A 17228-nucleotide genomic window follows, 5' to 3' on the forward strand; every position below is an offset into this window, starting at 1 on the left:
GCCGGTGGTTTTGGGGGTCTGCCGGCAGGAGGCTTATCGGAATCTGGAAGCCCTCTTTAACAAGGCGGCCCCCAGATCCTGCTCTTTAATAACTAAGGGGCGGGGGCCACCCGGTGTGAGGTCACCTGGTGAACCCACCCCCTTGTGACTGAGGGCATGCTGGGTCATTGACGTCACAAGGGATGGTGTCACCGATATTCACTATTTTGCCTAATTAAAGAGCCGCCTCTGCTCTCTCCCAAGGGGGTTACCTTGCAGGCGCGCTCCCCCGTATCATACACTTGGCGTCTATAGCCTCTATAGTGTATTACTCGGCCCGGCCCCAGGCTCCCGCGTCATTGGATTTGATTGACAGCAGTGGGAGCCAATGGCTGCGCTGCTATCAATCTATCCAATGAAGAGCCGAGAAGCAGTGGAGATAGCGACGCGGGATCGCGCCCACTGAAATTCAGGGCTAAGGTAAGTAAACAGGGGGGGCTGGGGGGCCGGAAAAGGTTTACAACCCATTTAAGGCTCATTCTTTCTGGCTGTGAGTTCCAGGACTTAGTATATTGGAGCTAATCAGATGACACTTGTATGTTGCAAAGTGTAAATACTGCCACAGATTCTCATCTGAGCTGAGATCAGGGCTTTGACTGATTTTGACATTGTATATATATACATTTTTTGGGCCTTGAGACACTCATATTACTTTGGTCTTGTGTTTGAGATTGGTGCACCACTGAAAGATTATTTAAAGGCTTATTTCAAAGATTTTTTTTATTTATTTTAAAACTGACTGAAACAAGTCTTCTTAAAGTGTTACCTTGCATTATCACCAGTCATTCTTCCTTCTGAAGCCCCATACACACTATCAGTTTTCCTGCAGGTTTTTCTCCTCGGGTTTACCAAAACCATGTGGACAGCGCAAGGGGGAGTGTAATTTTAACCAGTGAGACCACAGGTACAGCAGGAGCCAGGAACGCACCCGTACGATAAGCTGGTCAGCGGCTGTCTAAAAGACTGACACTGCCAAAGACACCAGGTGCTGGTTTTAAAGCACCTCTCTTGTGAGTAGTTTTTTATTATGAATTTTAAATAAATATATTTTTAAACGTATTTCACCATGATGAGCCCCTTGGTTTCTTTGAGGCATTGAGGAACATCCTGAGAGGACTCACCAACTTTAACGGAATAAGTTTTTGAGGCACATTACCAGCTGGGGTCTGGTGAGTTTGCATTTCAGCAGTTGGTGGTGGTAGCACTTATCTTTGTCGGGTGGAAGAAGTGACAGCACCCTGTATGCATGAAATATAGCACCAGGATTTAAACTCAGCAACACTTTCTGTTTGGACTGGAATTTGTGAACTGGCGCTTACCCATAATTGGGGACGTGTTGCAGCATGAATGCACATGAATTGTGAAAAACGAATTTTTGGCACCAACGCACCTTATTATTATTTTTATATATTAATAACATTATTCATTATTTATATGTTCGCACACTTGTGCATGTATATTCATAATAGTTTATAGACTCACTTATAGCACTTTGGAATATTGTTTCACAAGCACATCATTTGGGGTAGCCATATTTATTTATTTATTTATTTATTTATTTTTGATGGCACAGCATATGCACATAGCATCACGCTAGTACATATGTTCACAAGAGCTGTTTCTATAGTGACCCATCACATACATCACTGTACTGGATCTAGCACTATATCACTATAGGGGTCAAATAGAAAAAAAAAAAAAAAAAAAAAAAGTTTTTTTTGGGTAAACTAAAAAAAATTTTTTGCTAAAAAATAATTTTTTTTTTTTTTTTTTTTTTTTTGATATCACATTATTATACCAGCGCAGTACCAACCCCTTTTTAGTAGTACAAGGGCCTGCCTGATTGCATACAAATTGAAACTCTTGAGGTTTGACCTCCTATTAGATGGTTTTGGTAAACCTGAAGAGGAAAACCTGCAGGGAAACTGATAATGTGTATGGGGCTTGATTCAACATGTTGCCCAATCATTACTGATAAAAAGTGGCCCCACAACACACCAATCTTTGCTATGGGTAGGGTGTTTTTAAGAATGTGGGCTTGTTTTGTGCATATTGCTATGAATTCTGGCCTATTGACTCTCTCCTGGCCTAATTTACCCACAGAATGCTTTTCTGGGTCATTCCTAAGCATTTTGGCAGACTTTACTATTGAGTTCATCTGTTTTTGCTGGAGCGATGGCTTCTTTTGTACCACCCACACACCCAGTGTTATGCAGAACTCCTTATATGGATGAACGGTGCCCCAGACTGAGCTACTGCACTCAGTAGACAGATTCCCCTGGTATCTTTCATTATACTTTTTGTTGTCTATGCACACATTTTTGAAGGACAGCCATTTTCTTTTCAGTATTTAATATTAAGTTTTCCAAATGGATTTACAGTTTTTAATATAAAGTGGACAGAGTTAGTATTAATGTTTCTTAGTATAGCCAATTCAACAGTGTAAAAAACAGGACTGACAAGGCATGTAACCAACCATTCCGATGAATTCCATCGGAGTAAAATAAAACATGTCCTATATTTAAACTCCGATGGAATTAATCGAAATTTCCAATGGAATTTCTCCGATGGGGCATACACACGGTCGGAATTTCCGATGGAAAAAGTCAGTCGGACTTTTTCCATCGGAAATTCCGTTTGTGTGTACGTGGCATAAGAGTTACAATCCATGTGACATTTAGTAATAGGGAATGGGGAGTGTACTGCCAGAAAAATTGAGGGGGGGGGGGCAAGCCCTTTTTTAGGCAGCAACCTGGTACTTTGTTGTAACTTCTACTTCCTAAAAATGTAATAAACACAACACCAATGGGACATTCAGAAATTTAGTTTTTTTATTCATTCCCTGCATGTATGGTATACATTTGTATTACTTTCTCTCTAAGGGCCAGATTCAGGTACAATTGCGGCCATGTAACGTAACCCATTTACGTTACACCGCCGCAAGTTTTCAGTGTTAGTGCCCGATCCACAAAGCACTTACCTGTAAACTTGCGGCGGTGTATCGTAAACACGTCCGGCGCAAGCCCGCCCAATTCAAATGGGGCGTGTACCATTTAAATTAGGTGCGCTCCCGCGCCGAATGTTCTGCGCATGCTCCGTTCGCAATTTTCCCGTTGTGCTTTGCGCGAAATTACGGCGGCGCGACGTGTTTGTGAATCGCGACGTGCGTAACGTACTTACGCCGGGAAAAAGAAATTCAAAAGCGACGCGGGAACGACGGACATACTTTAACATGGTGGAGTAATTCTACACCATGTTAATAGCACCCCTAACTTTGCGACGGGAAACTAAGACTTGCGCCGACGTAACGACGGGAAAAACCTTTGTGGATCGCCGTAACTGCTAATTTGCATACCCGACGCTGGAATACGACGCAAACTCCACCCAGCGGCGGCCGAGGTATTGCATCCTAAAATCCGACGATGTAAGACAATTACATCTGTCGGATCTAAGGGCTATCTATGCGTAACTGATTCTATGAATCAGTCGCATAGATACTCTGAGGCCCCGTACACACGACCGAGTTTCTCGACAGAATTCAGCCAGAAACTCGGTTCAGAGCTGAATTCTGCCGAGAAACCCGGCCGTGTGTACACTTTCGGCCGAGGAAGCCGACGAGGACCTCGGCGAGGAAATAGAGAACATGTTCTCTATTTCCTCGTTGTTCAATGGGAAATTTCAGCTCGCCGAGGTCCTCGGCGACTTCACAAGGAACTCGATGGACAAAACGATGTGTTTTGCCCGACGAGTTCCTCGGTCGTGTGTACGCCGCCTCAGAGATACGACGGCATTTCAGAGAAACGCCGTCGTATCTCTTCTGTGAATCTGGCCCTAAATTCCTGGAATTACTTTACCCTCTCCATTTTCACGTCTCTCCTTCAGATTTACAACCTGGATTCCGATTCTTTCGTCATTTTCTATTACTTAACAGTAGAGGGTAATTGCACACTGATCTTCTTCGGTGACTTTTTTTACCTGTGAAAACCTATATTTTCCATAACATAAGAATTATAAAATTATGCAAGTAGCATTTTTCAATGTTCTTAAGATTTTTTTTTTTTTTTAACCGAAAACAATGCCACAATAATAAACATGGTTGGAAAATCTATGCTGTGAAATCAAAATACCGCATACAAATACATTCTTGGGGAGGAATAGTTTAAAATTAGAGAATTGTTAAAAAGCGATGGGCACTTTTGCGAGACACTTTATGTATCTTTTTTTGTTCATATCTAATAATCTAATGTAGCCATTCACCATAATTAGGTTTAAATAATGGAACAAGTGTCAAGACAATAAGATACCTGTCCCCCATGTAATGGAATTCCCAGCAATGAAATGATGCCTGCTGTGAGACTACAGCCTTCTAAACTCTCACACAAGACTATTGCCTGGCACTGTGTGACATTGACTTATCATTGAAATAATTACATTGTCTCCAGTGGCGAGAGGCCCCCGAAAATTCTCCTGCAAACAAGCCCTTAGTCATGTCCCTTTCATAATAGAAAATACATGTATGACAGGTCAGCCTGAGCCACCATGTCACTCTGTCCCTGCCACTGTCACAGCTATGTTGGTGTTTCTCAAAACACCTAATTTGTTTTGATGTTAGAGATATTTTACAGTTGACAAGATGACTCTGAAATATTCTTCCATCCTCTTCAAAATGCTTATTTTCTGTCGCTTTGTCTTAAGCTTTTCTTTCTTTTTTTTTTTTTCTTTTTTTTTGTATTAGTCAGAAAGAAAAGAAACAGCAGCTCAATTATCTTAGACTTGACACATATTTATGTTTGTCACCAGGCATGTGCACCTGATACAATCCAATTGTCAAAGGAACAGAATGAAGGGATGAAGAACCTGTAGTAAGGTTTGCTTGTTCTGGCTACCTCCCAAAACATAGTGGAAGCAGCAAAACTAGATTAGACATAATATACTGATGTACTAAAGATGCTGAGAATCTTCAGTCAATAAGGTGGAGGTTCACCCAAAAAAATCTATTTTTAACATTAGATTGAGGCTAATTGTGCGAAGCAGAATCGGGTGTTTTTTTTTAAATCAATGCAGTACTTACCGTTTTAGAGATAGATGTTCTCCGCGGCTTCCGGGTATGGGCTGCAGGACTGGGCGTTCCTATTTGATTGACAGCCTTTCCGACGGTCGCATACAGCGCGTCACAAGTTCCCGAAAGTAGCCGAACGTCGGTGCGCAGGCGCCGTATAGAGCCACACCGACGTTCGGCAACTCGTGACGCGCTGTATGCGACCGTCGGAAGGCTGTCAATCAAATAGGAACGCCCAGTCCCGAAGATCATACCCGGAAGCCACGGAGAACATCTATCTCTAAAACGGTAAGTACTGCATTGATTTGAAAAAAAAAAAACACCAGATTCTGCTTCGCACAATTAGCCTCAATCTATTGTTAAAAAAAAAAATTTCGGGTGAACTCCCACTTTAATGAGTTGTGCTTTACTTTAAATGCCAAATCAGGTGCATATTAACTAAAATAAAAAAAGAATTTACTCACATCACAGGAATTTACTTACATGATTGGATAATTAAAGTGAACCCTCACTCAATTTATTAAGTTATGGTTCTGAACTCCTTTAGTAAATCAATCTCAATTTGTCTAGAGCCGAAAGGACAATTCTAGTAGCCAGTTAGGAAAATAGAGCTTTTTAAATGATTCTGTTTTTCCATCCAGCATGCACTGGCCAGGAGTTGTGAACTCCCCAAGCAGAAAGAAGTATCTATGCATAATAAGCAGAGATCAATGAGGCTGGCCATACATTACAGTATACAATTTTCTTGTTCAATTTCCTTTTGATTTACACACAACTATGTATTGCAATGGGCCTGTCCAATTGCATACAAATTGGAAATGTTTAGGTTTGACCTCCTATATGGTTTTGGTCATTCTAAAGGACAATTGAACAAGGAAATTGTATAATGTATGGCCAGCCTAAGGCTGAATAATGTCCTTGATAGTGGTTAGGTGCAATCATTTTAACTCCTATACAGTCAGATTGCCATGTATCTGTTGTTCAGTTCATAGTCTTTACCTGTTTAAAATTGCCTTGAGTGACAAGTACCTTGAAGTTAATTTATACAATAAGGGTGAGTGAAAAAAGGGCTTTCACCAGCCTACAAATAATTTTCAGTAGGAATAGATTATGAAAAAATGTATAAGAAAGAACCGGGACGGCCGCACTCCAAAAATAAAAATGTGTTCCTTTTAATAAAAACTGGTCACAACATGGATATGTCACAGCAAAAAAATCAGGAAAAGGGCTAACGCGTTTCACACTCTCATACAGTGCTTATTCGTAGGAATAGATTATGAAAATGAAATTTGTTGCTTGTAGCAATCAATCAAGTTTTAGTTTTCAGATGGGAGAATTTGAATTGCTATTATGGGCAATAACTCCACTGCCCTTGCTACAGTTTATTACACCAGTTCCATTTTCACCTTAGGAAAAAAGAGAAAACATTTTTATCTGGTTTTAATTTATCTTCAAAATCAACTTTAAAAAATCCAAAGTGGTTATCAATTGTGGCTTTCCATATGTGCTGGAACTATAAACCCCACGTGCTCCCCTTCCCTTATCTGTCATTCTTCACTACCATCCCCTAATAATTCCATTTCCTGGAATCCCCCTAGTTATTACAAGCTGCCTTGATGTACAAATGTCAAAGTTACAATTTTGTATCTGCATTTATCCAAACAGGAGCTGTTCTATTGACTTGATGAGTGCAGATTAGCAGGAAAGCTATGATCATTTAATATTTGTTTATATGAAATGAATGGGTACCTCCAAAAAAAAATCCCTAAAAATTTGCCTTGAGATCGCTAGAAATAAATATCTATTAAAGTCTTTATTTATGTTGTCATTGATTAATTCCTCACTACTACCTCATTTGGTTCCGATTTAGAGCGATTTGATTCTAATTTAATTAGCATATAATTTGAATGTGCATAATTACTGTAATTATGACATTCAGGTAAGGCAGCTTTAGGCAGAAAGGCAATTTCACATTTTCTAGTCAGCTTCTTCCTAGCAAAAAAAAAAATGGACAGGGACTTTCAGCCTTGCAATCCAAGCAGCAATTAACAGCTCTGCAAAGCAGACTGAGCTTCAGGTACAAAGAAAAGTGGGATTTCTATTTTATTTTTTTTGTTCTTTAATAATTAACATTTAAAATTAATTCACATTTAAAACAAGACATTTTTTCTCGTGTATTTTATTTTTGCACAATTATTACTGGTTTTCAATTTTCAGATCCACACACATCATGCTATCACTAGTACACTACGATTCATTATACAGTTATTAGCAAAGCACCAGATGCTAAAAATTGCATGATAAATCACACATACCGATGTCAATCAGCTATTAACATGTTGTACAATGCAATGGGTTTTTGGGTATTAGAAAAATCTCTCTTTTTTAAAAAAAATATGTTATGAATGGACAGGTACAATTATTAAACTTTAACTTTAGGATTGAAGGAATCTAAGTGCATTTGAATGGATTTTTGTAATATATATATATATATATATATATATATATATATATATATATATATATATATATATATATATATATATATATATATATATATATATATATATATATATATATATATATATATATATATTTAAAATAAAATACTAAATTGAGGACCACTTGTAAAAGCGCACCTCCATTAAAAAAAAAAAAAACACCGCCATAATATTTGTCAGCTTTGGTGCTATTGAATAGCATTGATTGATATTTGGCACTGTCTATGGTGCTGAATAGGCTCACGGTACGTTTAATAGCAAAGCATCGGGTGGATTCATAGATTATGGATACTATGCTATTAGCACAATAAAGATTAATATAAAGAGGAGATAGAAGTCTACAAAGCAAATATTACCGAATCCACGATAGGAGATAGGCTTCATAAAAAAAAAATATAAAAAATTCTGTTTATTTTGAATAATTGCCTTTTTTTTTCTTCCTATGGTAGATTCTAGACTTTCCTTTAATTGAGATAAAATGATGGGTAACTTCAGTGCTGGGAAAGCAAGTCTCCAGACGTTGGCTTTTAGAGAGGTAATTCGCAAACTAGTCGATAGGTGGCATCAAAGAGTCGCGCTAGCGATGGTAAGGGCCTGGAAGCAGCAGTGTTTTGTCTTGTTGAGTCAATTGCAATAGACTTTTCTCTGTCTTTATTTCTTCATGTCACAGAAAAGGCATAAAGTGACATTCAGCGAATTATGCCATTCCCATGGGGACACGTGCGATATCAGGAAATGTGCCGTTGTCTAACCAATATGTACACTAATAATAACAAGAGTATAATGCAATGCAAATACTTGCTGGAAGTGTTCTGCGTGTCAACCTGGGAATCGCTGGAGCAAAGCTTGGGTTCAAGGATTTATGGCATCGGGTTCTTTTATTTAATCATCATAAAGGAGCTCTGATACTGCTGCTTACTTTAAACAGGGGGATTAATATAAATGTGTTCTTATTGCTCACACTAACGAACAGCATAAGATATTTTAAATATATATATATATATATATATATATATATATATATATATATATATATATATATATATATATATATATATATATATACATATACATAGATAGATAGATAGATAGATAGATAGATAGATAGATAGATAGATAGATAGATAGATAGATAGATAGATAGATAGATGGATACATATATCTATCTATCTATCTATCTATCTATCTATCTATCTATCTATATAAAATGGCAAAAAAAAACATATACATAAATATGTGTGTGTGTATTTGTTTTTTGCCTTGTGACAGATCCCCAGCTTTTCTTAGTTCTGGTCGTTGCTCTCTCCTAACAGGTATTATCTGCACAATTGTTTATGGAGTAAGTTACTGGTGATTACTGAAACCATTTATTGCCTGACACGCCCAGACCCCTTCCTCATTTCTGGGGAGGCTGCAGTGATGGACATGTGTTTGACTTGAAAGGGCAATAGCAATGCCCCCCTGGTCCTTGATCAGTGAGCTGAACACTGAGCCTTGTAGGCCTGTCACACAGCCGGGCCTGACTCATTTCCTCATTTCATGGACCGTATTTAAAACCAAATCTCTACCCAGCAGAGCAATGACATTCCAGAGTGACTTCAACCCCACAGTGGTTGGTGATGCTGGGACCAGTGCAATGTGGATAGTGAGCAAACATCACATGTGTATCAAAACTTCTACATAGAACACAGTTTATCTTTCTTTCTTTTTCTTTTTTTTTTCTCGATAGAAAATTGTATACTATTTATAAATATATTTCACAGACACACATCTTTCTTTCTCTCTTTCTTTTTTAATTTCCATTTTATCTTTTCTTTCCTTTCCATGTTATCTTACTTACTTTTTCTATGTTTCCTTATTTTTTTCTTAATATTTTCTTTCTTTCTTTTTTTCTCTTTTTCTTTCTTTCTTTCTTTCTTTCTTTCTTTCTTTCTTTCTTTCTTTCTTTCTTTCTTTCTTTCTTTCTTTCTTTCTTTCTCTGGTGTGCATCCATATAAAAATCACCATACACTCCAATAAACTACTGTACTGTGAATTATTGTACTTCACGTTCAGGATTTGCTAATACACACACATATACAAATAATAATAATAATAATAATAATAATAATAACTCATATTAATAGCATCAAATATATAAATTGATGACCATTTGTAAGATGACAGCTTTCTAGCCACTAGTATAAATAATAGTGTACATTTTTTCTTAATGGAGGTGCGCTTTTACAAGTGGTCCTCAATTTAGCATTTTATTATATATATATATATATATGATAAAATGCTAATTTTAAATATATATAAAATATATATAAATGCTTATTTTATATATATCTATATATATATATATATATATATATATATATATATATATATATATATCTATATATATATATATATATATATATATATATATATTATAAAATGCTAAATTGAGGACCACTTGTAAGTTGACAGCTTTATATCCATCCTAGTGGTCCTCAATTTAGCAATCTGTATATATATATAAAATAAGATGCTAAATTTAGAACCACTTACAAGTTGACAACTTGCTACCCACTAGTGTACATAAGTGTAAGACAATGTCAGTGGATGCTGTGCATCTTACAAGTGGTCTTCAATATAGCATTTTATAATTAATATATATATATATATATATATATATATATATATATATATATATATATATATATATATATATATATATATGTACATATATATCTCAAAACACACACATACAATATATAGCTGTGTGGAGTGGCCGTATAAATCAACAGTTTCTATAAAAAAGATAATGACTGCCAATGTCCCTTGTCCCTGTCCTAGCATTCAGTTTATCTTTTTTTTTTTCCTAATCCCCAAATGACTTTGATTCACCATTCTGCCTCGTCGTCTCTCGAAGCAAGACAAAGAGCAGTTAAAATAATTTTCATTTCAATAATTGCCTTCTGGTCAATTTAACTGTGCCTTATTTTGAAAGAAGCTGTCTAAATGAGATTCCTCTTGCAAGTGTGTTCCCAGGCCTGATCCCAGGCTTTAATTATTCCTGACTTTTTTTTTTCTTCTCTCCCTTCCCTCTCTCTGCCTTCCCTCCTTCTCCAGCCTAAGACGCTGCAATGGGTAATCACAAAAGAAAAGCAACACAGTATCCTTGAACCTTTTCAATAGCAGAGCCAGAGATATTCAAATAACTAGCAAGGACCATTTCACCGCATGGACCCATAAGCATTGGCAGACCCCTATTTGCATATATCAACTGTCTTTGAAAAGGAAGGGGGGGGGGGGTGAAAGCAGTTGCCTTTCCTAAACATTAAACAGAGCAGTTATCAAATCAAGTGCTGGTTTTTGGAAGCGTTGAAATCGGTTTTGGGTTTCATGTGTGCTTGGCCCTCAGCGTTTGACATGCAAATTCCGCGCAGTTAATTTAGACAATTAAAGGCGATCTTCAAGGGAGCTTTTTGTCCCGCAGAATATTCTCACTTTTCCCCCTGGACCAGCGCAGATAAAGTTGGCCAGAACAAATGATGTCTAGCAGATTAATTAGATATTTGATAAGACATGAATCCCTAATGAGGGTGTACAAGACACAGGAGGCTTGCTGTGTGTTCAGAGTCAAAATTAATAACATTGAACACGATTCTCATTTGGGCATGAAATGTAGGCTGTGGAGTATTTATTGTAGTGATCTGGTCCTTGGGGACTGGCTGCAAAAAGACAGATTTCCCCGCACTCTGTCCAAGATAATTGATTTCTGAATATATATATATATATATATATATATATATATATATATATATATATATATATATATATATATATATATATATATATGTGTGTATATATATATATATATATATATATATATATATATATATATATATATATATACACATATGTATATATTTACTGTACTTATGTATATTATATACATATATATGTTTCTATATCAATAATAGAACGACAAAGATGAATTGGAGAGGTGTAGCTATAGCTATGGATGTTGTATATTATATATAAGCATATTTAAGAAAGAAAGAAAGAAAGAAAGAAAGAAAGAAAGAAAGAAAGAAAAAGACAGAAAGAAAGAGAAATTAAGTCAGGTAGAGATTAGGTAAGATAAAACAAAGTAGAAAAGAAAGAAGGAAAATATATATAAATATTAGTAAAAAAAAAAAAAAGAAGGAAAGAAAGAAAAGAAAGAAAGAGAAAATAAGTCAGGTAGAGATTAGGTAAGATAAAAAAAAGTAGAAAAGAAAGAAGGAAAATATATATAAATATTAGTAAAAAAAAAAAGGAAAGAAAGAAAAGAAAGAAAGGAGGAAGAAAAGAAAAAAGAGAAAGATAAAAAGGAAGAAAGAAAGAAAGAAAGAAAGAAAGAAAGAAAGAAAGAAAGAAAGAAAGAAAGAGAAATGTGTATTTGTCAAATATATTTCTAAATAGTACACATTTATATAATGTTCTATCGAGAAGGTAAGTAAGATAAAAAGACGTAGGAAAGAAAGAAGGAAAATAAGTGAAAGAAAAAAAAGAAAGAAAGTAAGAACTGTGTTATAGTGAAATATATTTCTAAATAGTACACATTTATATAATTTTCTATCGAGAAGGTTAGGTTAGATAAAAAAAATAGGAAGAAGGAAAATAAGTAAAAAAATAAGAAAGGAAGAAAGAGAGCAAGAAAGATGTTTGTGAAACATTTTTTCTAAATACATATATTTTTCTATCTATCTATCTATCTATCTATCTATCTATCTATCTATCTATCTATCTATCTATCTATCTATCTATCTATCTATCTATCTGTCTATCTATCTGTCTATCTATCGCTCTCTCTTTCTCAACGTCAATACATATATTAATATACATGACATTATTTAGAATGTCTGGTGACCATTTAGAATTATATATTTAGGTGTACAGTGGGACCTTCACACCATTCTCTATTCTATACCATCCAGTTTTTACAAGGTTTTAGATTTTGGGGTTCAATACTACTATAAAAACACAGAAATGTATGTGTTTCAGGACTTGTAGAATTTAAAAATTACAGTTTCTCTTCAATTTTAAATAAAAAAGGCCGAGAATAAAAAAAAACATGTTGATCAGACTTCTTTAATAATAGGAAAATCAAAATATGATCAAGGTTATTTTTGTTTTATATATAGTACAGATAAAAGCATTTATTTTATTTTTTTCCTTGAATTTAATTTACCTGTCTGTGTCAAATGTTTAAATCAACATATTAAATATCTTTTACATATATATATTGACTTTCACAAAGTGCATCGGAAATTAATATAATTAAAAAAAAAAAGAAATAAAACTAACTCCTGAATTTCAGGAATCCACCAAATAGAAACTATTTCGATAATGACAGTTACATGGGCAATGGTAAATAAACACAAACTCTGGGGAACTTATTTATACAGCTTAATGGAAATACAGAGAATGTCCAAAGAATTCCTATTTTCTGACGTCGTGCTTCTCACCTTTATGTCTGTATTTATATTTTAAATAAGGACAAAGAATTGGATTTGGAATCGATCTCACTTATGAATGTCATAATCCAGTAGGGCATAATTATGGGTCCGCGTTGTCTGTAAGATTGTGAAAACCAGGGCAGAAAAATAAAATAAAAGTAGATTTGAGTCAGTGACTTTCCTCCACTGATGCTATTGCTGTTGTCTCTCAAAAGTTCGCAGAAGAATGATCTGCCATTTTTTTTTGCCAGCACAAGCTAGTCCAGTGCAATTCAGCATGGAATTATTGCACCTTCACAGTGCTACCCAGAGTCTCTGTGTACCACCCACCCCCAGGAGTCACCTTGCCCCAGAGGTGGCATCACCTGCACTGCGCCCAAGTCCAAAGTCGCTCTGCGCCTCATAGGTGGCTGCCTTCACTGGGATGGCTCAGTCTGCGCCACAATAAAAAAAGTGTCCGCTTCCTAGGAGTCATTGCCTGAGTCTTTTCCTGGCCGGACCCCGTCCAGGATGAGTTCTGGGGATTCTGATCTGGGGGTCTCTAGGTTGCTGGCATCTGTGTCGCTGTCGCTGCCCTTCTTGCCCCCTCCGCCGGCTCCTGCGTTGTGCGTCTTGATGTGTTTGCTGAGATGGTCGCTGCGCATGAAGCGCTTGTTGCAGACGGGGCAGGCGAAGCGCTTCTCTCCGGTGTGGGTACGGAGGTGCCGCTGGAGCTCGTCGGAGCGGGTGAACCTCTTACCGCAGAAGAGCCAATTGCAAACGAAGGGTCGCTCCCCCGTGTGCCAGCGCAGGTGAGCCTTCAGATGCGACGTCTTGCCGTATACTTTGCCGCAGCCGGGGATATGGCAGCTGTGCAGACCTTTCCTTCTCAGGCTCGCCCCCGCGGGACCTAGCCGCTCCGCTTCCTGGCAATTCGGACAATCGCACGTGGCTCTGCCGGAGTACCTGCGCGCGGAGCGTCCTGTAGCTCCGCTGCCTGGTCCAGAGGCCCCCGAGAGCATAGAGGTGCCAGAGTCCGGGTAAGAGGGCAGTACCGGTTTGAATCCCTCTTGGGAGAGTAGGTGCTGCCCGGTGGAGAGCAGATGGGAGGCAGCGCTGGAACCCAGCCCAGTGGAGCTGAAGGCTGAGTGGGTAAGGGAGCTAAAGTCCGGGCTGTAGCCACTGAGCTGGCCATGGGGCCCCCCGGAATGTAGGGCCCCTTGCAGAGCAGCTGCGGCGGCTGGGGGATTCTGCACCTCTAGCCAGGTGCTGGGGTTGGCAGCGTGCACATCCCACCAGGCTGTGGCCCCATTGGCCACCTCGGAGTGAAAGCCTGACTTGTACCAGGACTCATATGGGTGAGCCATGCCCACGCGGGGGTACAGTCCATCAGCTGCCCCATGCATTTTGGAGATGAAGGCGGACTGGCCTGCGTCCTGCGGGGACACCCCAGAGGCATTGGAGAAGAGGCCACTATAGTCACTGCTGAAGGCTGAGGAGGTGGGAGAGGTGGAGGCCAGGCAGAAGGCGCTATTGGCGGTGGCACCCCCTCCAGTTAGAGCGCCGGAAGCCCTGCTGGTGGAGACTGTGAATCCCCCAAGACTGGAACCCAGGCTGCAGCTGGATGAGGACCTTTTCCAGGGGTGGAAGCCTCCCTTAGCAAAGGCGCTGGACTCTGGCAGGCTGCTCAGGGGGCTGGTGTTCCCAATCTTGTTACAGGTGGCAGCAAGCATGGCCAGAGGAGTTGTCCCAAATCTTGGCTCTTCCTAGGGGGACACAAACAAGTACATCATCAAAATACATCCTCATCCAAGCTGGCACCATCCCTGGCTTCATCACCACTTCCCTTCCAGCCTGCCCCTGCCAACTACTCCACACCAGGTGCCATCCTCCTAATTAGCCCAGGTGCACGTTGAGCCAGTGCCATAGACCCAAGGAGTGAGCATGGATTCCAGAGACCTGGGGGTGAGCAACCAACATCCCCAAACACAAACAACTTAACCCTTCCCTTACTACAAGACCTCAATCCAACCCATACCATCTGCCACCCTTATGCATAACTGAAGTACCAAAAACATTTTATTTTTTATTACTCTTTTTTGCTTCTTCATTCTTTGGTCATAAATTACCAACATCCCACCCCTATACAATAACATTATGCAATGCTAACAAACTCAATTTCCTTCATGTATAATGTTTACTAATATGGATTATATGGGTGATTTGTTGGAAATATTTACAATATTTGTTATTTCATTTCCTTGATGTATAATGTTTACTAATATGAGTTATATGGGTGATTTGTTGGAAATATTTGCAATATTTGTTATTTGTGTTGTTACAGTTCTAAACACAAACTTATGATTTTTACTTTTAGCAAATTACAAGGTCAATATTTTTTTTTTTTTTGCTGGGATAGATCAAAGATTTTACATTACAAATATTTTTTTTTAGTAGAATATAATTTATGATTATTGATATATGATCATTTATTGGCCATCGTTAGCTATGTATACAGCAGCAGACCCTTAGAAGCCTAGCAGGCGATATGAGTGACCTGTGATATTAGATAATGTCAGTCACTTAGGGAAGCACATCCTATGGAGCCCTGAAATGGAAGGATGGGGGGACCTGATTGTATTGCAGGTCCTCAGGATCTTGTGCCAGAGCTTTTGAGAAGCACAAGGCAACCGCAGAGTCAAATAATACATAAGTGCTGGCTGCTTGTATTGATGTGGTAATGGGTCAGGGATTAGGAGAAATGATACCGTTCAGGCTGCATTGTTGTTAACGAAATAAAATAAATGCAATAAACTTTCTCTTGCCTGGAAGCAAAAAATAAATAAAAAGCTAAATAAAGTAAAAAAAAAAAAAAGCTAAATAAAGTTAAGTCAAGGCTCTCCTTCACCTATATTATTATTTGTAGCATTATTAATAACACAGGATCTGCTGCCACAATTGTTATATGCTATTTACAGACTGTTAGAGAAAAGTTTTATTTTCCTATGTGTAACTTTTTTTTAGGGGGGGAATCAGTGCTGCAAATTTTAGGATAAGTTAAAGATCAGATTGACTTACCCCAAGTATAGACGTAGCCATAGCCCGTCCCTTGCCCAGGTACGGAGAAGGATGATTTGCCCGGGGTCAGTAGCTGGCAGCCCTCTGCCTTCTGCTCCTTAGTACTGGTTGCTGGGAGTGCGGATCCTCCTCCTGTCTGCGGCGGACTAGACTCAGGCTTTGCGCTGGCAGCGCCTGCTTTGAAGTACCGCTGGCTGTCTTTCTCGGCCAATCAGAAGGCTTCGAACGCCGACTGGGAGCTGCGTCGCAGCCAATGAGAGGCGACGTGGTGCAAGAAATCAGTGCTCTTACAAGCCTGGCCGTTCAAAGGAGGGGAGGAATTGGAAGCTCCATTGCATAGGAGTCCGGGGAGGAAAAGAAAAAAAAAATTGGGAAATGGGATTAACCTTCTCCTGTCTGGAGGGAGCTACTTAGATCTCATTGCTTTCTGTCCTACAGGGGGTTAATAAGGCCCCTTACAAAAAAACATGAGGACAGAAATGCCCAGATTGTTGTGCATGCATCCAATAACTCACAAATTCCAACAAGATTTTTGGCTGTCCAAATGCCAACAGATTCTGATGCACAGAAATAAATAACAGTGTTTGCTTAATTACACTGGTCAATTCCAGTTTTTCTTTACCATCCTAATCACATTCATTTTCTACCACCTTTGGGCAAACTACTAATTATTATTATCATTATTATTTGGCCATCTCACAATTTTCGTTTTTAAAGAACATGATACCTACAATACTGTCATTACTGATCATCTCACAGGTAGATCATCCCCAAAAGTTCTCTATTTATTTTTATTTTCGTTTATTTAAACTTCCCATAGTATATTAATATAATCATTTACAATGTGTATTATACTTTTATATATAGCAGAAATCATTGACACACACACACACACACATATATATATTCATATATATATATATATATGTATATATATATATATATATATATATATATATATATATATATATATATATATATATATATATATATATATATATATATGAATATATATGTGTGTGTGTGTCAATGATTTCTGCTATATATAAAAGTATAATACAGATATATCTATCTATCTATGTATATCTATCTATCTAT

General features: G+C 38.0%; 1 protein-coding gene across 1 annotated transcript; it reads right to left on the reverse strand.

The window, feature by feature from the left end:
- Window positions 1-12689: 12689 nt before the first annotated feature.
- Window positions 12690-16397, reverse strand: SP9 (Sp9 transcription factor). The gene is made up of 2 exons (XM_040357722.1): window positions 16131-16397; window positions 12690-14818 (listed from the first exon to the last, which is right to left on the reverse strand). The coding sequence occupies exons 1-2, from the start codon at window positions 16149-16151 to the stop codon at window positions 13538-13540; spliced, it is 1302 nt and encodes a 433-aa protein (XP_040213656.1). The 5' UTR covers window positions 16152-16397; the 3' UTR covers window positions 12690-13537.
- Window positions 16398-17228: the final 831 nt, after the last annotated feature.

The sequence above is a fragment of the Rana temporaria genome, chromosome 6, assembly GCF_905171775.1.
Source record: "Rana temporaria chromosome 6, aRanTem1.1, whole genome shotgun sequence".
NCBI lineage: Eukaryota > Metazoa > Chordata > Amphibia > Anura > Ranidae > Rana > Rana temporaria.